At 43.4% G+C, this 23,175-nt stretch overlaps 1 protein-coding gene across 1 annotated transcript in view; it reads left to right on the top strand.

The window, feature by feature from the left end:
- The first annotated feature begins 772 nt into the window (after positions 1-772).
- LOC120063162 (voltage-dependent L-type calcium channel subunit alpha-1D-like) overlaps positions 773-23,175 on the top strand; it is a 101,353-nt gene continuing 78,950 nt past the window's right edge. The window contains exons 1-2 of the mRNA XM_039013365.1: positions 773-1,041; positions 2,778-2,883. Coding sequence (XP_038869293.1) covers positions 773-1,041; positions 2,778-2,883 — 375 coding nt within the window. The remainder of the gene's footprint in view (positions 1,042-2,777; positions 2,884-23,175) is intronic.

The following is a 23,175-nucleotide window of genomic DNA, read 5'->3' as shown; positions in this document are numbered from 1 at the left end:
CATAGTGCAATCAGTATAACATAGAGGCTTCGCAAAATGCCACAAAGCAGGACTACATGGGACCCCCCCCCCCCTCAATACACCGGATGTCGTCATGGGGTGTCTCCTTCGGGGCGCACGCGAAGCCCAGACCCACCCTCTTCTTGGGAAATGATGTGTGAAACACATCTCACTGACCCTAGAAATGCCTTGGTCATGATCACAACAAACCCAGATTCCCCTTGAAGTTAAACGTTTGAAATAAAATATGGCTGGAACAGAGTATCACACAACAGAGTTTGTGATTCAGGCTTCTTGCTGGGTATGCTGCTTCCTGTGTAGGCCTTCCTGTAGCCTATTTATCTTCAGGTGATTCTTAGCCATTGACACAGCTTAACCTGAGATGGCTGCTGTTCATGGTCTTGTGGTTCTGAATGTGAGATTGTAGGTATTCCAATCATCGCTGTCCGTGGTGCTAAATTGGAAATGCTGTTTGCTTATTTGTTTAACTTTACCAGTTTCCATGTGATGATGTCACCACAGTAACCTGCTACTGATGATGTTAGTAGTGATGATCAATGATCAGTTTTCTATATAAACATATGGATTGGTAACCACTCTCTTCCCTGTACTCTCTTTCACAGAGGCAAATTATGCCAGCAGCACCAGAGTCCCTCCCTCTGGTGACGTGCCAGCCCATTGGTCAGACCGCCCTGTGCCCCTCCTCTAGCCCCGCCCTCTCTCCTGGCAGATCCATGCTGCTGGACACGCCCCACAGAGCCACGCCCACACCATGAGTGCCAACGGGCCAGCCAACGCCCCTGCGGCCCCGGCTGCAACCCCAGTTGCCCCGCTGGTGCCCAGTCCGGGAGCCGCCCCTCCGGCTGCCCCGGTCCCGGTGCCGACCGTCCCGGTGGGCGCATTGGCACAGAAGAAGCGGGCACAGTACGCCAAAAGCAAGAAGCAGGGGAGCAACGCCAACACCAGGCCAGCCAGGGCCCTGTTCTGCCTCAAACTCAACAATCCCATACGAAGAGCCTGCATCAGCCTGGTAGAGTGGAAGTATCCTTCACAACGGACCAGAGTGTGTGTGTGTGTGTGTCTGGATGGTGATAATCTATACCTTGTACTTTAGTGTGTGTTGCAGTGTGTGTGTGATGTGTAGGTCAGTGCATGAGAAGAACCGTCACGGGCTCAGTTAGGGTCCATTCAGGGCCATCAGGTGAATTTCCGCCCATGCACCAATTCATGATTTACCTTTGTCTGAACCGTACAGTTGGCTAAATCTTGAGTTGCACCTAGCCCATGCCTAGCTTTAGCTGACTCGCTTTAGCTGACTCTAGCTTTAGCTGACTAGGTTTAGCTGACTCTAGCTTTAGCTGACTCTAGGTTTAGCTGACTCTAGCTTTAGCTGACTCTAGCTTTAGCTGACTCTAGCTTTAGCTGACTAGGTTTAGCTGACTCTAGCTTTAGCTGACTAGCTTTAGCTGACTAGCTTTAGCTGACTCTAGCTTTAGCTGACTAGCTTTAGCTAACTCTAGCTTTAGCTGACTCTAGCTTTAGCTGACTCTAGCTTTAGCTGACTCTAGCTTTAGCTGACTAGGTTTAGCTGACTCTAGCTTTAGCTGACTAGCTTTAGCTGACTCTAGCTTTAGCTGACTCTAGCTTTAGCTGACTAGCTTTAGCTAACTCTAGCTTTAGCTGACTCTAGCTTTAGCTGACTCTAGCTTTAGCTGACTAGCTTTAGCTGACTAGCTTTAGCTGACTCTAGCTTTAGCTGACTAGGTTTAGCTAACTCTAGCTTTAGCTGACTCTAGCTTTAGCTGACTCTAGCTTTAGCTGACTAGCTTTAGCTAACTCTAGCTTTAGCTGACTCTAGCTTTAGCTGACTCTACCTTTAGCTGACTAGGTTTAGCTGACTCTAGCTTTAGCTGACTAGCTTTAGCTGACTCTAGCTTTAGCTGACTAGCTTTAGCTAACTCTAGCTTTAGCTGACTCTAGCTTTAGCTGACTCTAGCTTTAGCTGACTAGCTTTAGCTAACTCTAGCTTTAGCTGACTCTAGCTTTAGCTGACTAGCTTTAGCTAACTCTAGCTTTAGCTGACTCTAGCTTTAGCTGACTCTAGCTTTAGCTGACTAGCTTTAGCTTAGCCATGTGCAGTGACTGTATCCCATCTCCATTTCCCCTCACAGTCCAGTACAACTAGACAAGAGACACTCCTTTATGTTAATCTCACTGCAGAGTGTGACTCACTACCAGACACAAGAATATCAAAGTGAAACAGCAAGTCAACGTTTACGTTTTAATCAGTTCATTCTAGCGTAGGTAGCCTACTGCAGGGAAAGACAGATCATGCGGTGCATGCGAGAGAACAGTCAACTGGAGGTAAAAAAAAAAAAAATGAAAAAAATGTTGTTTTTTGCTGCCTCCTAAGGCACAGTGAAAGTCACCACGTCCCAAATCTTAAAATACTGGTGGGGCGAGGGTGACTCAGTGACACGACACAGCTGCGTGAGCCTCTGCTGGGACTCTGCTGCTCCAGAAGACACAGTCATCAGAACACTGTGATAACTCTGCACATTATCTCATGTTATTCAAATTGGCCCTGAATTGCCAAGTTGCATTTTGAATGTCATTATGACTTTTTTCTGACTCTCGCAACTTCCGATGTCTTTGGCTTGAACTCTGTCTGTGTTTGATGACTATTAGTTTGAACAGGAAATTGTCAAATGTTGACCCTGTGAATATATTCATGTGATCCCCTGCTTCGATGATTTTCCCTTAACCTTGTCTTCCAGGCCATTTGATATCTTTATATTAATAGCTATTTTTGCCAACTGTATGGCCTTAGCTGTGTACATCCCCTTCCCTCAGGATGACTCCAACTCCACCAACCATGACCTGGTGAGTACATACGTCAGCATTACTCCTGACTCAAATGAGCCCCGTGACCTCCGAACCCCCTTGCTTTGACCCCCTGTTGTGCTCTGGAGAGTATGGTTGCAAAATTGCAAGATTATGTTATAATACTTTTATTGCATCATGGTTGTTTTATTCAACAGAATAGAGTATTCTGTTAACTATTGTGTGTGTGTTCTACTGAGGATGGGCCTCTGGGAGATAACACGGACAGGAGATTTATGATGTCTTCCTAAAGAGCATTCCAGAGCATGAGTTAATGTTTCTGTTCTATACCGTACCAGGGAGAGATGGTTCCAGTTTGGAGTCGGAGGGCCAGACACTGGTGATACAATGAAAACTGTTGACACAGCAGATACTGTCTGCTATGTATTATAGGTATCTTTCATACAAATCTTAACCTTGTGACCCATTCTATGTACCTGTTGTTCATGTAGGTTGAAGGGGTGTATCTTGGCTATAAAAGACCTTTGTACTTTTGTCTCGGGGCTCTCAACGAATCATCAAAGAGACGGTGATTTGTCGACCAGCCATCGCTATTACAAAGCTCTCACTGTTAAAGGTTTAGTTTAAGTATAACTCTGACTTGTGTGATAAGTTTGTCTCTCCTCATTTGATAGTAAAGAAATGAACCACCACAAGAGGTAAAGGGTGAAGTTGCCCCTAGACGCTGATCTTGGGTCAGTTTTGCATCCCCCCACTAATGGTTAAGCTTAGGATTGGGGGATGGTAAGATGATCCTAGATCTGTAGCAAAGAGGCACTTCACCCCGAGCCTCGGCTGTTTTCACCTTGTACTGTGAATGACACCTTGGGTTTGTTGCTGTGTGCTCTGGCAGTGGCAGCATTCATGGTGCAGGTGACTTGTGGTGTCATTGAAGTCTCTGTGAAGGTGCTGTTGGACAATGGGCACCCTCTGTTGTAAGGTTATTATGCTTTAGCCGGCAGTGTTATTACGGTTGTGTATGGTTGACGGTGCTTGACTTGGACTGAAATAGGTGCCGGTACTCATGTCGGGTGCCAGTACTGTTAATATTTAGGTGTAGAAACTCCACAATACTTATTAAACAATATTGTATAACAGGTGCAGGAACTCAAGCAGTAGTCATGACTAGTGTTTAAAGGCACTAAATGGGACACGTCTTGCTGTTCAATGGACATACATTATTAATGTGTGTTACATGTAAATGTGTGTGTGTGTGTGTGTGTGTGTGTGCTGGGGATGTGTCCTGGGGATGTGTAGATGTGTGTGCTATCTACTGATTAAAGATTGTTCTTGTGTAACCACGGTGACTATGAGTCCAGGTGTTGGTTAGGTAGAGGACCATCTCCATGCTCTTTCCCATTTGTACTTCGTCATGTCAAACTCGTTCCTGCAGTGCACCAGAATTCCGTTCCGTTTTGATGTGTAGAAATCGCCATCTCGCTGTGCTCCCCCTGTGCGCACGCGAGTCTCGACAGTGTGTCTGTGTAGACTGATGCATTGTGGGCGACGTGGTGTTCATAGCAGGGCTCCTTACAGCTGAGAGTGTGTGCCTGCACAGTCCGCTGGCGAGACAACAGACATTTGGATTCTTACGTGAGCAGAATTTAGCTGGAGAGCTGAGTGATTCATCAATGTCTGAGAGCAGGATGGTGTGAGAGCGATAGAGAGCTAGAAGCCGTCCTGTTTTGTAACCCTCAACTCACCTTCTGCTCTGAAAGATGCATGGGGCATATAGAAATCAAATTGCATTGGTCGCGTACATATACACGCATGCACGGTGTTCCTGCCATTATGCTGCGGTTGAACGAAGACGCTCTACTGTAAGATACTACGATGTGACCTACTACTTGAGAGGAGAAGTGTGGTGTAATGCTTGCCCGTGTGACCTCCAGGAGGGGTATTTGTTTGCACAGTGGTGCATAGGAGGAGGAAAGTAGGTTATCTGGGACAGTACAGTCTGTGCTACAGTATTGTGTAATCTATGGGCTCGCTTGGTGTTCAGCTACACGTTGTACAGGAGCACCGAAAGAGCGTGGGCTTAGTGAGGGGATTGCAATGTTCATAAACCAGTGTGAGTATCAGGCCAAAACGTGGTCCTGCATGGCTCGGTTGGTAGAGCATGGTGCCTTCAACACCAGGCTCGTGGGTTCAATTCCCGCTGGGTCCACCCATATAAAATGTATGTAGCACCACTGTAAGTATCTTTGGATAAATAGGGAGATTAAATGTAATAGGGGATCTGATTCTGTAGTTTTGGGGGAATTAACCAGAGCCATGTATAAAGTATGTGTGGCCCTGGAGTTAAAAGTCGACTCTGTGGAAAGTACGCTGGATATTAGCCTAGGTACGTAGGCTACAGCACACCTTATGTTATGTCCATATGCTGGGATGATGATTCAACCTCAATAAAAGTCTCTAGAGAGAGTGGCTATGAATTCACTCCACGGTAGCAGTGTTGCCATTAAACTGTGGGGCGGTGGTATGGATGTGTGAGGGAAGTGTGAGGGGGTTCCTGTGAATGGGGATGTATTTAAATGGCAGCTAATGAGGAACGGCTAGGCCAGGCTGATGGACAGATCCACACCCTGAGATACTGGCACCCACGGTCATACCACGCTCAAAGTCTCTTAGGTCACTCGTTTTGCCCATCCTAACATTCAATTGAACAGTAACTGAATGCCTTGATGTCTGTCTGCCTGCTTTATATAACAAGCCACGACCACGAGACTCACTGTCTGTAGGAGCAAACAATTTTCAGGAACGGGCTGGTGTGCCTAAAAAACTGACCCCTGAGTGTTTGTGCCAAACTTCAGTCAATCTTAGTTTTTAGGTGAGTTGTGCAGTTCTGCTCTTTCCAATTGCAGTAGGTATACTGTAGGAGGTTGATTTAGGGCTGGTGCAGCAAATGTACTGTACTAACTACAATACACACACACACACAGAGGTCTCAGGAGGAGGAATGGGAGAGTGTAGAAATGCTGACTTGGTTGAATATGGCAGCCAGCTGGGGATGAGGGATGAGAACTCCAGAGCACAGCGCTGCCATCGCTCTCTCTCTCTCTCTCTCTCTCTCTCTCTCTCTCTCTCACAAACACACACACACACACACACACACACACACACACACACACACACACACACACACACACACACACACACACACACACACACACACACACACACACACACACACACACACACACACACACACACACACACACCACAGGCACACACACACACACACACACACACACACACACACACACACACACACACACACACACACACACACACACACACACACACACACACACACCACAGGCACACACACACACACACACACACACACACACACACACACACACACACACACACACACACACACACACACACACACACAATACTGCACTGCAGGCCCATAGGTGAGCTGGCTGGCTGGGGCTGATGATGGGAGAACCATGATGGCAGGGGAACGGCACAGGGTCGGGTGGAAGGCCTGGCTGTCAGGGAGGGACAACCAGGCGAGACCCGTGGCTCCTATCATCCTATCACGAGGCGCTAATGCCATGCAGATTAGATTCAGTGACAGACTCAGTGTAACCTGGGGGAGGGAAAGAGAGAGAGCGGTACCGTTCAAACTCAGTATCTTACTTTGAGCTCAGCAAGCTGAGGGGAGGCTAAGGCTGTTTCCCAACGCTGGCCCTCCAAGACAGAGCAACTAGTGGGATAAATACGTCTAAGGAATGGGACATCACTCGTGACTCGCGCACATCATCAGAAGCCGACAACAGAAACCACGCAATCCATTGACAACGAGCCTTGTGTTTTTCACAACGCCTGTATTGGGGGCAGTAATAGCTTTCCTTATATTTCTCATGCAACTCATACGTGCCGTATGAGCAACAAATGAAAACAGCAAAACAACAATATGCCAGTAATGTACCCGTCCTCTGGCTGTGGTTCAATGTGGAGTAATACTGAAGCAGGAGTTTCCTTCCCTCAGCTCGCTCGTCGGGCTCCTACGCCTCAGCCAGCTCATCGGGCTCCCATCCCACGTCATGCCTAAGCTGGCACATCAGGCTCCCATGCCTCAGCCGGCTCGTCGGGCTCCCACGCCTCAGCCTTGCGCGTCGGGCTTCTACGTCTCAGCCGGTCAGTCTGGCGCCCATGCCTCGGCCGGCCTGTCAGGCTCGCCCAGGTGGGACACCGGGTGGCGCCCCTAGAGGGGAGGTACTGTCACGCCTGCTCCCGCTTCCCCTCTCTGGCGCTCAAGGACGCCAGGATGCCCTTCATTACACACATCTGTCACCATCTTTACGCGCATCAGCGCTTATTGGACTCACCTGGACTTCTTAAACGTTTTGATTGCCTTCCCTGTATCTGTCGTTCCTTACACATACAGAGATCTGCTACATACAGAGCCTTCAGAAAGTCTTCACACCCCTTGACTTTTCCCACATTTTGTTGTGTTAAAGCCTGCATTTAAAATCTAGTAAATTGTGATTTGTTGTCACTGGCCTACACACAATACCCCATGATGTCAAAGTGGAATTATGTTTTTTGAAATGTTCAGGAGTATTAATTTAATTTGCTTAACAAGTCACATAATAAGTTGCATGGACTCACTCTGTGTGCAAAGATTGTGTTTAATATGATTTTTAAATGACTACCTCACCTCTGTACCCCACACATACAATTATCTGTAAGGCCCCTCTGTTGAGCAGTGAATTTCAAACCCAGATTCAACCAAAAAGATCAGGGAGGTTTTGCAATGCCTTGCAAAGAAGGGCACCTATTGGTAGATTAGTAAAAATAAAAAAGCAGACGTTTGTCAAGGCTCTTGTCGGAATGCATGGACCAAAACGCAGCGTGGTAAGTGTTCATTATGTTTTATTAATCAAAAAACAGTCGAACAAAATAACAAAGAGAAAAAAGAAAAAAAAACAGTTCTGTCAGGTGCAGACACTAAACAGAAAATAACTACCCACAAAACCCAAACGAAAAAGGACAGCTGCCTCAGCTGCCTCTGATTGGGAACCACACCAACATAGAAATAAAGAAACTAGAATGCCCACCCTAGTCACACCCTGGCCTAACCAAAATAGAGAATAGAAACCTCTCTATAGCCAGGGCGTGACAACGTTGAATATCCCTTTGAGCATGGTGAAGGTATTAATTACATTTTTAATAGTTTATCAATAGACCCAGTCACTACAAAGATACAGGCACCCTTCATAACTCAGTTGCCAGAGAGGAAGGAATCCGCTTAGGGATTTCACCATGAGGCCAATGGTGACTTTAAAACAGTTACAGAGTTGAATGGCTGTGATAGGAGAAAACTGAGGATGGATCAACAACATTGTAGTTACTCCACAATACTAACCTAAATGACAGAGTGAAAAGAAGGAAGCCTGTACAGAATAAAGATATTCCAAACCATGCATCCTGCTTGCAACAAGGCACTAAAGTAAAAGTGCAAAAAATCTGGCAAAGCAATTCACTTTTTGTCTTGAATACAAAGTGTTATGTTTGGGGCAAATCCAACACAACACATTACTGAGTACCGCTCTCCATATTTTCAAGCATAGTGGTGGCTGCATCATGTTATGGGTAATCGCTAAAGATGCATTATACAGAAAACGCTCCACCATTTGGTTGCTAAAATTCTAATAGTTTGTCTAATTTCAGTTTGTGACAAAACAAGCAAGTATAGATAATCATTGTACCATCTAAACCGCTGTGAAAAAATTAAATATTAGATAAGTATTCAGACCCTTTACTCAGTAATTTGTTGAAGCACATTTGGCAGCGATTACAGCCTCAAGTCTTCTTGGGTATGACGCAGCAAGCTTGGAACACCTGTATTTGGGGAGTTTCTCCCATTCTTCTCTGCAGATCCCCTTAAGCTCTGTCAGGTAGGATGGGGAGTGTCGCTGCACAGCTATTTCCAGGTCTTTCCAGAGATGTTCGATTGGGTTCAAGTCCGGGCTCTGGCTGGGCCACTAATGGACATTCAGAGAAGCCACTTTCCTGAAGCCACTCCTGCATTGTCTTGGCTGTGTGCTTAGGGTCGTTATCCTGTTGGATGGTGAACCTTCACCCCAGTGTGAGGTCCTGAGCCCTCTGGAGTAGGTTTTCATCAAGGATATCTCCGTACTTTGCGCCATTCATCTTTCCCCAGATCCTGACTAGTCTCCCAGTCCCTGCCGCTGAAAAACATCCCCACAGAATGATGCTGCCACCTCTATGCTTCACCATAGGGATGGTGACAGGTTTCCTCCAGACGTGACGCTTGGCATTCAGGTCAAAGAGTTCAATCTTGGTTTCATCAGACCAGAAGATCTTGATTCTCATGGTCTGAGAGTCCTTTAGGTGCCTTTTGGCAAACTCCAAGCGGGCTGTCATGTGCCTTTTACTGAGGTGTGGCTTCTGTCTGGACACTCTACCATAAAGGCCTGATTGTTGGAGTGCTGCAGAGATGGTTGTCCTTCTGGAAGGCTCTCCCATCTCCACGGAGGAACTCTGGAGCTCTTTCAGAGTGACCATCGGGTTCTTGGTCACCTCCCTGACCAAGGCCCTTCTCCCCCAATTGCTCAGTTTAGCCAGGCAGCCAGCTCTACAGTAGGAATAGTCTTGGTGGTTCTAAACTTCTTCCATTTAAGAATGATGGAGGCCACTGTGTTCTTGGGGGACCTTCAATGCTACAGAAATGTTTTGGTACCCTTCCCCAGATCTGTGCCTCGACACAATCCTATCTGGGAGCTCTACGGACAATTCTTTCGACCTCATGGCTTGGTTTTGCTCTGACATGCACTGTCAACTTTGGTACCTTATATAGACAGGTGTGTGCCACAAGTGTACTCCAATCAAGTTGTCGAAACAGCTCAAGGATGATTTACTATTATTTTGTACTATACCATTATTATTATTATCTTACATTATCGTGTCTCAAAGGGCCGCTAGGCAACACATAGGAGCTAAGTGCTGTTAGGTTCTGACAAACAGAATAAAAACTCCAACGGATGACTAAGTTTATTCACCCACTGGGTCAAACAGCTGAAAAGACAAAAATATTAACACTAATATTAACAAATATATATTAACAAATAATATTAACAAATAATATTAACAAATATTAACACAATATATTAACACAATCACATATACTTATACTCCTTCTATGCGAAGTCTCCTCCTTGAACATCTGGACATTCTCCTCCTGTTGCTGGGCAGGAACTCAAGTGACGGCTGTTCCTTCCCACTTCATCTGACCTGACCTCGCCCCACATTCCTCACCCCTCACTAACCCACGGCTGTCCTACCTTACCTGTGACTGAAACCAGACTGTATACCTTCTCCTCTCTGTAGGATACATGAGATTTAACAATAACATGTTCTGACAGAATGGAAACTTTCTGCACTCCCCTTTCTCGCTCAGTAGATTTCCGTACACTCAGTTCTAATATGGTAACATGAATAAGGATATTTCAAGTTAGAAGTTAGAATCCAACAGTGCAGTAGTCAGGTCACTCTGAGGAAAACGTCGCCTGTTCTCGTGCTATATAATGGATTAAAGTGAGCTAAAAGAAATCTCTGCCTTTTTTGTTGAGTGCTTCAACTCCTTTCTGCCTCAACTTAGTCCCTGTTTCTTTGTAAGCCCTTCTCTTCATTTTCAACATATTGATACAGCCTAATACTGCAGAGTTTTGATTTGAAATGTTCAAATAGAGTATCGTGTTGCGCATGATGATATATCATATTGCACTTATTTGACGATATATCGTCAATGTCAAATGTCACGATAATTGATTTATTCATTTATCGGCCCAACCCTATATTCTCTTCTTCCTCTTCCTCCTCTCCTCTGGATCCTCGGCACTCCTCATCTCTCCTGTCATCCCGCTCCTCTATAGCTCCTTCCTGATGACGTCCTTGACAAACAGTTTGGAATGATTGCTCTGAAATGATCCCCCTGAAAGGCTCTATTACACACCTTAGTGAAGAACAGTCACGCACTGTCTGAGAGAGTGTCCTCTCCGCACGCCACTGTCTGTCTGTCCTCTCCACCCCCCCTGTCGAAGAAACAGGCAGACACCGGGTCCGTCCGTCTGTCCCCTCCTTCCGGTTTTAAGGTCATTTGTGACTGATCTCTGTATGACTTGGCGCTCCCGGCAAGCAGCTCCTCCTGCTGAAGGTAGCTGAGCGGAAAGTACCCCGGAACAATGACCTTTTCACTGTACATATGATTCATGTTGCAACCTTCACAGGGCAACATGCACGCGGAAGAATCCTGGCTGCTATCATGTTAGTGTGTGTGTGTCTGTGTCCGTATCGCTGTTGTTGGCCAATACTACTCATTTTAATTCACCTCGCCCACCGGGGATAAAGAGACACAGTCTGAAATGACCTGAAATGACGGTACAGTCGGTGTACAAAAAGTCTGAAATGACAGCAGTTGAACTAAATGAGACTGAATTGACCATAGTTGTATTGCGAATTAGGGGGACCACAGATGGCACAAATCAAATCAAATCAAAAGTAGTATCAGTAGTAATAATGAGGCGAAATGCCAGAGCAGAAACACATGTGCTTTTTTTCACATGGCTGTGTGTCACATGGCTGTCAAAGGAATATGTGTGTCTGTGTTTCTGTTTTGTATGCTACCTAACGGTAGCTAACAGTACGCTTTGACTTGCAATGAAAATGACTTTCTGACAAAATATGAAACTTATAACATCTAAAAATGTAGATAGCTAGACTCTCTTACCCGTATACATGGATGAACGCTTCTCCTTCTCTGTCATGGTTGCCCTTAGTTTGAAGATGTAATCCTGAGACGGGTGTTTTATACAACAATCTTCTGCATGTTCTCTTTTCGACTCCCTCTGCATATTTGCAATCAAACGCCAGAATTTTGTCCATCTCCTTAGTTATCATACTCTGCTTCGACCGGTCAAAGCTGATTTCAAAACTCGGTCAACTTCTTCCATGACAACAACACTGTTGTTTGCCGTTTGAGAAGACGTTACAATGCCTGGTTCAATGAAAATATTTTTACCTAAATCAGCGATTTCCTCATCGTTTGATTCATTTTCAGAGTCAGAGAAAGTCAGCATGGCATGATCGTCCTCCAGAAAGTGGAGAGCAGTACACTAGCGACACTTTTGCAGTTGTTCATGATATCTTTCAAAAAAGCTTCGGTAGAACGCATTACCTACACATACTGGGCAGCTCATGTTATAGACAGAAGCACGCTACATGGCAGACCAATCTGAACTCATCTCTCGGCATGTCCAGCCCATCCATTATCTCAGCCAATCATGGCTAGCGGGAAGGTTCCGCACTTTTTCCGTGGCTAAACCATCTAGGCTTGTAATTTAACAATTGTATTCATATTTACAGATGTCATACAAGTTTTTTATTTATTAAGGCACACGAAAGTTCACATGTTCCAGAAGGCATTTCTGACAAAAAAAAAATATTTTAATGAAAAATATATGTTTAAGTTCAAACGCCTCTCCTGTGAAGGAGTGACGTGCGACATACGCCTAGTTTCCTGAAACGAGTCAGATATTAGCAACCCATGCTAGTTGTTGCATCTCTGTCTCCCCTATTTCGAAATTCCTTACAGACATTTCCATCTCTGTCGCATGTGCGGTGCTTCCCCGCTAATTGAATTATGTAACAAACATTTGCACATAGCCTACTGCCTTGTGCGCGTTGCTACGCTTATAATGTGAAGAAATAATAGTTTAGCAACATTTTAAGCTAAACGTTGTGTAGCCTACGCCTACTGATTGTATGTGTTTGGTAGCTTTCTTTCTTGCCCAGAACGAAAACCTGACCAATAGAATATGTCAACATTTCTACTATGGAGGATAGTAGATTGACATAGGCTGGTGATTGTGCTGTCTGTTACTCGTCTTGTTGGCGGAGGAAATGTAAACTTGGACTGTTACTCTAACATCTTCAACTTGTCCGATCGGGATTCGGTAAGAAGGACGCACGCCGTTGCGTCCTCGAGTTGCGTGATCTGTTGAGATGAATAACCATCATCTAAATGTGATTTCTGTCATTCTGAGCGCCGTGGGTGGATGCCCTAATCAGGGTACGCACCCAATGCATGTGGGTCTGGTAAATGCCTTAGATCTCCGGTAAATGAAAATTCTGCCGACCATATGTCCAGGGCCACATGTTCCTAACGGAAACCCTGGTTTGCGCGCGTGCGTGTGTGTGTTTGTATGCTTGCGTGTGTACTTGTATGTACGTGTGCATGCTTGCATGCGTGCATGCGGGCGACAGTGGCTGTTACTGTGGCTGTAACTGTGGCTGGCCCGGCAGCAGTGTCTCTGGACTCCAGTGGAGAGGATGGCAGAAGTGTGTGTTTAGTCACTTAACAAGCTGCTCATTTGTGACTCACGCTAGGACACCCCCTGCTCGTTATCCCTAACGTGCGTGCACGTGCGTGCGCGTGTTTTTATGTGTAGGTGGTATAGCAGGGCATTGATAGACAATACATGCCCATCCAGCCTGTCTTGTCTAGAAGGACACACTGTGCCTATTTATCCCCCTTTATCCCTAGGATTCGAATGACAATTCAGGGATCTGTATCATCTATCATATAGGTAGGCTCCTGCAATAACCCTAATGACTAGTTGAAGGAATCAAATGATGAATTACTGAACAAATGAATGAATGAAACAGGTAATGTAACTACTATGAGAAAGTGTGTTTTATAATTATGATGTATCAAGTGTCTCAGAGTATATGTTCTTACTTAGGATCAGTTTTGTCTTTTGGATCCCAATAACAAACGGTTACATGGGCAATGAAGACCTGATCTGTAGACTAGTACAAGACTGATAGTGAGAATATGTTGAGTGTCATATTTGATGATCAGGATGGTGTCTGATTCATCTTCTTTGCAAAGATAGCATCTCAAAGTGCACTGGGCCATGGGAGTGACAATGTATAAGGTTTCTGCCATCGTCACACTGCCGTGACTTTTCCTCAGGTGATCTGGTGCTCAAGCGTTAATACATACACGCACGCACGCATGCACGCACACACACACACACACACAAATGCATGCACATCCCTCGTTCGAAACATCTCTCCCTCGTGCCTCTCCGTTTTAGAGCAGTGTGCCCAGCCCATCCCCCATTCTCATCTTCCCCTTCTGTCTTTCAACCAGTAGGCCTCCCCACAGATGACTCACTTTGTGCCGACGTGTGTGTCGGTTTATGCGCTTAACTCAAAGGCTGCGTTTACACAGGGAGCCAAATTCTGATATTTGTTTCACTAATTGGTGTTTTGACCAATCAGATCAGCTCTGAAAAAGAGCTGTGAAAATAATCTAATGTGATTGGTGAAAAGACAAATTAGTGTAAAAAAGCCACAGCGATTTATAGAGATCGCAATGTTTTATCTGTCCCATTATTGTAACGTTCGTTCTCCTCCTCGTCTGAGGAGGAGCAAGGATCGGACCAATATGCAGCGAGGTATGAAGACATAATGATTTATTTAAAGAAAGACGAACACGAAGCACACTTGATAAATGACAAAACAACAAAACGACGTAAACAGACCTGAACTTGAGAACATATAACAATGAACGCACGAACGGGAAAGAACGAACGAAACGAAACGAAACAGTACCGTGTGGTGCAACAAACACAGACACAGCAACAATCACCCACAAACAAACAGTGTGAACAGCCTACCTTAATATGGTTCTCAATCAGAGGAAACGTAAAACACCTGCCCCTGATTGAGAACCATATCAGGCTAATTGAAAAGAACCCAACATAGAAACACATAACATAGAATGCCCACCCAGCTCACGTCCTGACCATACTAAACAAAGACAAAATAAAGGAAATAAGGTCAGGAACGTGACAATTATGGCTTCTGTGAGCGCACGGGCAAGGCCATCTCCATTTTGAAGTAGTCCATTTTCTTCTTCTACTACTTCTATGAGTTGGTAAACAAACTGAAAAGATCCATACTGCCACCTGGAGTGTGTTGTTTGAACAGGTATAAAGCCAAGGTTGGCGATTTACTGCCACCAGCAGTTATGGAATGTTTGCTCACAAGTATAATCCATTTGCTAATTCCTCCTGTTGACCTGGATGGAATTATGTGATCCATACGTAACCCATATGAAGTCCCCAGTTGACATCTTCAAATTTGTGAAAGTCCTTAACGGCGTGGCCCATGTTAAAACAGGATTTTGGGCACTAGAGTCCTCTATATATCTCTATGGCTTAACTACATCTGTGTGTGGAAGTGCAAAGTGTCTTTGTGTGAGTGTTTGTGTTTTGTTGTTGTTGTGGTGAGCCTGTGTGTGTGTGTGTGTGAGAGAGAGAGAGAGAGAGAGAGAGAGAGAGAGAGAGAGAGAGAGAGAGAGAGAGAGAGAGAGAGAGAGAGAGAGAGAGAGAGAGAGAGAGAGAGAGAGAGAGAGAGAGAGAGAGAGAGAGAGAGAGAGAGAGAGAATGTAAGCACAGTGCTCTGAACACGTATGTCTAAATTATACTGTGTGTCCTTGAACCACGTCAGCAGCACGTTTGCCAAGTATCTATTCACACACTGCAGTATTTGGATAATGGATTCATCCGGGAAGATTAAAACATTTTTTCTCGCATTTTGCAGTCAGTGGGCTGCATCCCAAATGGCACGCTTTTCCCTACATAGTGTACTACTTTTCACCAGGGCCCATAGGGAATAGGGTGCCGTTTAGGACGTAGACAGTCGGTAAGCCAGTTATGCATGGGCCCATTCCATGGTTAGGGGGGCTGCACATCACGATCACACAATTAAACAGATCATTCAGAGCTTTGATGATCAAGCTAATGAGCTCTGGAACTGTCATTAAAATGACTTTGGCTACTCTGGCCTGAATCACCTCGGCTACACAGGCCTTGCTGAGTGACTGACTGGCTGACTGGCTGACTGGCTGGAAGATGGCTCATCTCCACAAAATAGTGAGAAACAATGAACTAATAGTAAAACCTCAATATACCCTTGGTTCTTTCTATCATTGTATGAACCCAGTGAGAGGATGCCTCAGATGATGCCATGCCTCACATAACAGTAATAACACATCAATGTAGCAAGAAGCATTATGTCTATTGGTAGATATTTCCTCCCTTGTAAGGTACTGTGTAACTGATTGGGTTAGCATTAGTGATGGGGGGGGGGAAGTGACTTTTATTTTTGACAATACACACTACCGTTCAAAAGTTTTTGGGTCACTTAGACATGCCCTTGTTTTTGAAAGATAATCAAAAATCTAATCTATTTTGCATGAAGAAACAACCTGTCATTCATCACAAACTTTGTGGATATCTGGGTTTTCCCTCTTCGCAATGCCGAAAGACTGCATTTAATCAGTGGACACCACTCGTTGTTATTACAACACACCTGTCATAACTGTTTTCTTTACTAAAGTAGAGGTTTATTATTAGTATTGCTAGATGTATTGCTATGTACTGCATAGGTGCAAACATTTTTTAGCAAGAGATGCCACTTGTATCGCCTAAGAAAGTAGCAGAAATGTGCAGAAAGTAGTTTTGAATGCATTTTATTGAAGGGAAACAATAACAGTCTTGAACATTTTTGGGAACATAGTGATACATTCTTATATACTGTACAATGAGGAATAGGATTACTTTCCCCTTAAGAGGCATTAGAAATACAAAATAAATAATAAATAAATAAGAATAAAATAAGAATAGATACAAAACAAAAACGTGAAGAACATAAACCAATGTATTTGTCACCTGTGCAGCACACAGTATTTGTTTTACAGTCCTTCTTTGCGGGGCAGAATTGGCATCTCCTGCTATTGCCTGCCCCAGCTGCAGTCTCAGGTGGATCAGGACAAGGTTCAGCCCCCTCCTATTGCCTGCCCCTTACAACATTAACAATGTCTACACTGTATTTCTGATCAATTTGATGGTATTTTAATGGATAAAAAAAGATGCTTTTCTTTCAAAAACAAGGACATTTCTAAGTGACCCCAAACTTTTGAACGGTAGTGTGTATCGTATCGTTTTGACAATATCGCAATATCATTTTTGCACTAGCTACCTGCACCAAAACTCCAGTATTTGTCCTTCGTAGTTTGTTTCTCTTTAAAAAGGGAGGCAATTTGTTTTTATCACTTTTATTTCCATGACTCATCAAAACAAGTTTTCTCATGCTCTCTCTTGTCCCTCCGCAGCAGGCATATGGTGAGCAATATGTTTGGAACATTGAATCGCAATAAAATCACTGTATCGAATCGCAATACATTTATCCCGAGTTACGCAGCGGTCTAAGGCACAGCATCGCAGTGCTAGGGGCGTCACTACAGACCCGGGTTCGATCCCAGGCTGTATCACAACCAGCCGTGATCAGGAGTCCCATAGGGCGGCGCACAATTGGCCCAGTGTCGTCAGTGTTAGGGGAGGGTTTGGCCGGGGTAGGCCGTCATTGTAAATAAGAATTTGTTCTTAACTGACTTGCCTAGTTAAATAAAGAATGAAAAAATTAATTCATATATTAAATATTAAATATAAATAATATTAAAAAATACATATTCGATTACAGATTCGTGAGAATAGTGAGAATCGCAATACACATCATATTGGCTCCTAAGTATCTTAATAATATCATATTGTAAGGTCCCTGGCAATTCCCAGCCCTAGTTAACATATGGCTAATGTGGCTTATAATTAACAATGTGGCTAGCATGTGACTAATATGGCTAATAACTAACATGTGGCTAATGTGGCTAACAACTAACAGAGTAGCAAGCATGTGGCTAACAACTATCATGTGGCTAATGTGGCTAATAACTATCATGTGGCTAATAACTATCATTTGGCTAATGTGGCTAATAACTCATGTTGCTAATGTGGCTAATAACTATCATGTGGCTAATGTGGATAATAACTATCATGTGGTTAATGTGGCTAATAACTATAATGTGGCTAATGTGGCTAATAACTATCATGTGGCTAATAACTATCATGTGGTTAATGTGGCTAATAACTATCATGTGGCTAATGTGGCTAATAACTATCATGTGGCTAATAACTATCATGTGGCTAATAACTATCATTTGGCTAATGTGGCTAATAACTCATGTTGCTAATGTGGCTAATAACTATCATGTGGTTAATGTGGATAATAACTATCATGTGGTTAATGTGGCTAATAACTATCATGTGGTTAATGTGGCTAATAACTATCATGTGGCTAATGTGGATAATAACTATCATGTGGTTAATGTGGCTAATAACTATCATGTGGTTAATGTGGCTAATAACTATCATGTGGTTAATGTGGATAATAACTATCATGTGGCTAATAACTATCATGTGGATAATAACTATCATGTGGCTAATGTGGATAATAACTATCATGTGGTTAATGTGGCTAATAACTATCATGTTGTTAATGTGGCTAATAACTATCATGTGGCTAATGTGGATAATAACTATCATGTGGCTAATGTGGATAATAACTATCATGTGGCTAATAACTATCATGTGGTTAATGTGGATAATAACTATCATGTGGATAATAACTATCATGTGGTTAATGTGGATAATAACTATCATGTGGCTAATAACTATCATGTGGTTAATGTGGATAATAACTATCATGTGGCTAATAACTATCATGTGGTTAATGTGGATAATAACTATCATGTGGATAATAACTATCATGTGGTTAATGTGGATAATAACTATCATGTGGTTAATGTGGATAATAACTATCATGTGGATAATAACTATCATGTGGTTAATGTGGATAATAACTATCATGTGGATAATAACTATCATGTGGTTAATGTGGATAATAACTATCATGTGGTTAATGTGGATAATAACTATCATGTGGATAATAACTATCATGTGGTTAATGTGGCTAATAACTATCATGTGGTTAATGTGGATAATAACTATCATGTGGATAATAACTATCATGTGGTTAATGTGGCTAATAACTATCATGTGGTTAATGTGGCTAATAACTATCATGTGGTTAATGTGGATAATAACTATCATGTGGCTAATGTGGCTAATAACTATCATGTGGCTAATAACTATCATGTGGCTAATGTGGCTAATAACTATCATGTGGCTAATAACTATCATGTGGTTAATGTGGCTAATAACTATCATGTGGCTAATAACTATCATGTGGTTAATAACTATCATTTGGCTAATGTGGCTAATAACTATCATGTGGCTAATAACTATCATGTGGTTAATGTGGCTAATAACTATCATGTGGTTAATGTGGATAATAACTATCATGTGGCTAATAACTATCATGTGGCTAATGTGGCTAATAACTATCATGTGGCTAATAACTATCATGTGGCTAATGTGGCTAATAACTATCATGTGGCTAATAACTATCATGTGGTTAATGTGGATAATAACTATCATGTGGCTAATAACTATCATGTGGCTAATAACTATCATTTGGCTAATGTGGCTAATAACTATCATGTGGTTAATGTGGATAATAACTATCATGTGGCTAATGTGGCTAATAACTATCATGTGGCTAATAACTATCATGTGGCTAATAACTATCATTTGGCTAATGTGGCTAATAACTATCATGTGGCTAATGTGGATAATAACTATCATGTGGTTAATGTGGATAATAACTATCATGTGGCTAATGTGGCTTATAAAAAACCATGTGGCTAATAGCTAACAATGTGGCTAATAGCAAAAAATGTGGCTAACATGTGGCTAATTTGGCTAACAGTATACATTATAGAACTAATGGTTGCTACATTCACAGTGTAATGTTTCTGCTGGTTGAAGATAGACATCATGGCAGTGTTGGTCCATGTTAAAGATTACCTCTGCTTGTAATACTGTTGTTGTTTCCCTTCAGAGAATGACACTGACAGCCACTTCATAGCTTCACCTACCCCCTCACTGCTGCACACACACACGTATGCAACCGCGCACACGCCCCAATGCATGCATTAACCAGTGCATACACAGTCTCACATACACACGCACGCACGCACGCACGCACGCACGCACGCACGCACGCACGCACGCACGCACGCACGCACGCACGCACACACACACACACACACACACACACACACACACACACACACACACTGCCCTCTGTGGTCAGTGTGTGTATAGCTGCTGGTGTGTAGACTATAAAATGATATGACGCTGTTGCTGGGTTACAGTGCATTAATAAACATTGTATTCAGGGAGAAACAGAGAAACAGTTCTCTTTCTGAGTGGGGGGAGGGGAAGATGCAAAGGCAGTGTGTCTCTCTCGTTGTCAGTAGTCATAACGGTTTGATCAGAGATCGAAGGTCATATGCACACAAAATAATCTGCACACACATACACACACACACGCACGCACACACTTTCACTCACGCAAACATGTGCATGCACACTACACGTACTGTACACCCTTGTACAAATGCAGTTGCTGCTTCTCCGGTGGATGTTGCCCTCAAGCTTAGCATAAAATGTTACTCCTCAAAGGAAGAGATTTTCTGCTACTTTCGTATACCTTTTAGCCAGGAGTTCGGCGCCAGTAGGGCCCCGAAAAGTGAGTACCACGTCACATATGTGCAAATTTGTGCACCCCGTCATTGCTGTCCCATTCACTCTACTGTGTGTGCATCTTGCTAGCGGTCACTCTAATGGCGAGGGGCTGAAGCTCATTGGTTGAACTCGAATTGCTAGGGGGCTGTCCCACGTGGGGGAAAATGTAGTGTAGGGAAAATAGCACAGCTTCCAGGAAACAGTCGCTTTCAAACGAGGGATTTCGTGGCTAATTGAGGTAAGCCAGTAACTCTGCTCACAGATTATGCATGTATGAACTACACATTGACACATCGAGCCCAAAGCGGGAGGTTTAAAAAAACAGTTAAATGTAACTAAATGGAATCGAAAATGTAATCTACGTAATCCCCAAAAGTAATTATTTATCAGGAGAGGGCCATAAACAGCTGTATACTCCAAGAAAGGTTAATATCTTACCATTCTGGTATTTTTTTAAAATAAATTGCTGAGGTGTAGTCACCTTTTGAGGACACAAGCTCAAGTACACAGTACAAATATGATAGAAATATGAAAATAGGAAATATTTTATATGATTTATTTCCCATTCAACAAAACTGTATGAATAAGGCTTGAAACGATTTATATGCTTTCTAAATATAGTACAATCAAATGATAAAACAGCTAACTATGAGACTTCAACTTCCTTATAACTGTAAAATACATATTTGTATGTTTAGTGTCGGAGAAAAGGTCTCTCTTGATCAAAACGTCTGCCACCATTGCTGTGAACGTCTCACAGAGCTCTGTCGTGGCTTCCTGAACTCGTTACAAAATTGCCCTTCGTCTCATATTAATCTCGTCCGTCTTTAAAATCGCTGAATTATTTAAGGCTATAAATCGATCTCTGAATATGCTACAGTGATGAAGCCACTCTCTCCTGCTGCGCTACGATGTAAGGATTGCAGGCTTGTGCTTTGTCAGTGGCTGGGAATTCAATGGGTAGGAGGGACATCCCAGCTTCAAGTAGTTTCAGATATAATATCCTACTTTAGATAGTCTCAAAATCGGTTTAGAAGCAAAAACTTTACATCTAAGACGTTAAAAATACTTAGTAGTCGCCAAAGTTCCGTAGCTTGTCTTTAGTTCGATATATTGGCCTAGCTATTTTGTTAGCAAAGAAGTATGTAAAATATGTTGGTGTTGTGTCCAAAATAGCACAATTATACAACATACACACCCGTGCACACACAAGCACCCGTGCGCACACACACACGCACACACACACGCACGCACGCACACACACACGCACGCACGCACGCACGCACGCACGCACACACACACACACACACACACACACACACACACACACACACACACACACACACACACACACACACACACACACACACACACACACACACACACAGAAACACACACACACACACACAGAAACACACACACACAGACACACACACACACAGAAACACACACACACACACACACACACACACACACACACACACACACACACACACACACACACACACACACACACACACACACACACACACACACACACACACACACACACACACACACACACACACACACACACACACACAGGAAGATGCTGTGAGGAAGCACTGTGTGCTGGCTTCCCTTAACCCCCTGGCTGGCCTAGACTGCTATGACTGATACATACAGACAGACAGGAGAGAGAGGGAGGTAGAGGAGAGAGAACGGTGGAGTGAGAGAAGAAGAGTCGGGGGAGGGAGAGAGAAAGAGAGTCATGATGACTGCTTCATCATTGTTACAAAACCAGAGCTGCAATACATCTTGTAGACCTGTGAAATCACACTCATTGGTTAAAATGGTGACACACTTCAGATTATATTTGTAAATGAAGAAAAGGGTTGTTATTTTGTGGGATTTGTTTACCATAAATATATTGACTGGTTAATTGTGCAAATCATGCACTCATGTTTCAAGTTTCAATGTCACGTGCACAAGTACAGTGAAAAGCCTTTCCTGCAAGCTCTAAACCCAACAATGCAGTAACCAATAACAATGTAATACTAAAAATTACATAAGGTAGAACAAAAACATACGAGAAATAAAAATAAGAAATAAGATAACACGAGAAAGTAAGTAAGCTACAGTGTATTCGGAAAGTATTCAGACCCCTTGACTTTTTCCATATTTTGTTACGTTACAGCCTTATTCTAAAATTGATTAAATCGTTTTTTCCCTCATCAATCTGCACACAATACCCCATAATGGCAAAGGAAAAACAGATTTTTAGAAATGTTTGCTAATTTATAAAAAATACCCTTTACTCAGTACTTTGTTGAAGCACCTTTGGCAGCGATTACAGCCTTGAGTCCTCTTGGGTATGTTGCTACAAGCTTAGCACACCTTTCTTCTCTGCAGATCCTCTCAAGCTCTGTCAGGTTGGATGGGGAGTGGCGCTGCACAGTTATTTACAGGTCTCTCCAGAGATGTTCCATCGGGTTCATTTCCGGGCTCTGTCTGGGCCACTCAAGGACATTCAGAGACTTCGCCCCCAGTCTGAGGTCCTGAGGTTTTCATCAAGAATCTCTCTGTACTTTGCTCTGTTCATCTTTCCCTCGATCCTGACTAGCCTCTCAGTCCCTTCCACTGAAAAACATCCACACAGCATGATGCTGCCACCATCATGCTTCACCGTAGGGATGATGCCAGGTTTCCTCCAGAC

The sequence above is a fragment of the Salvelinus namaycush genome, chromosome 2 (assembly GCF_016432855.1).
Source record: "Salvelinus namaycush isolate Seneca chromosome 2, SaNama_1.0, whole genome shotgun sequence".
NCBI classification, from domain to species: domain Eukaryota; kingdom Metazoa; phylum Chordata; class Actinopteri; order Salmoniformes; family Salmonidae; genus Salvelinus; species Salvelinus namaycush.
This window is presented reverse-complemented; position numbering and strand designations above follow the sequence as displayed.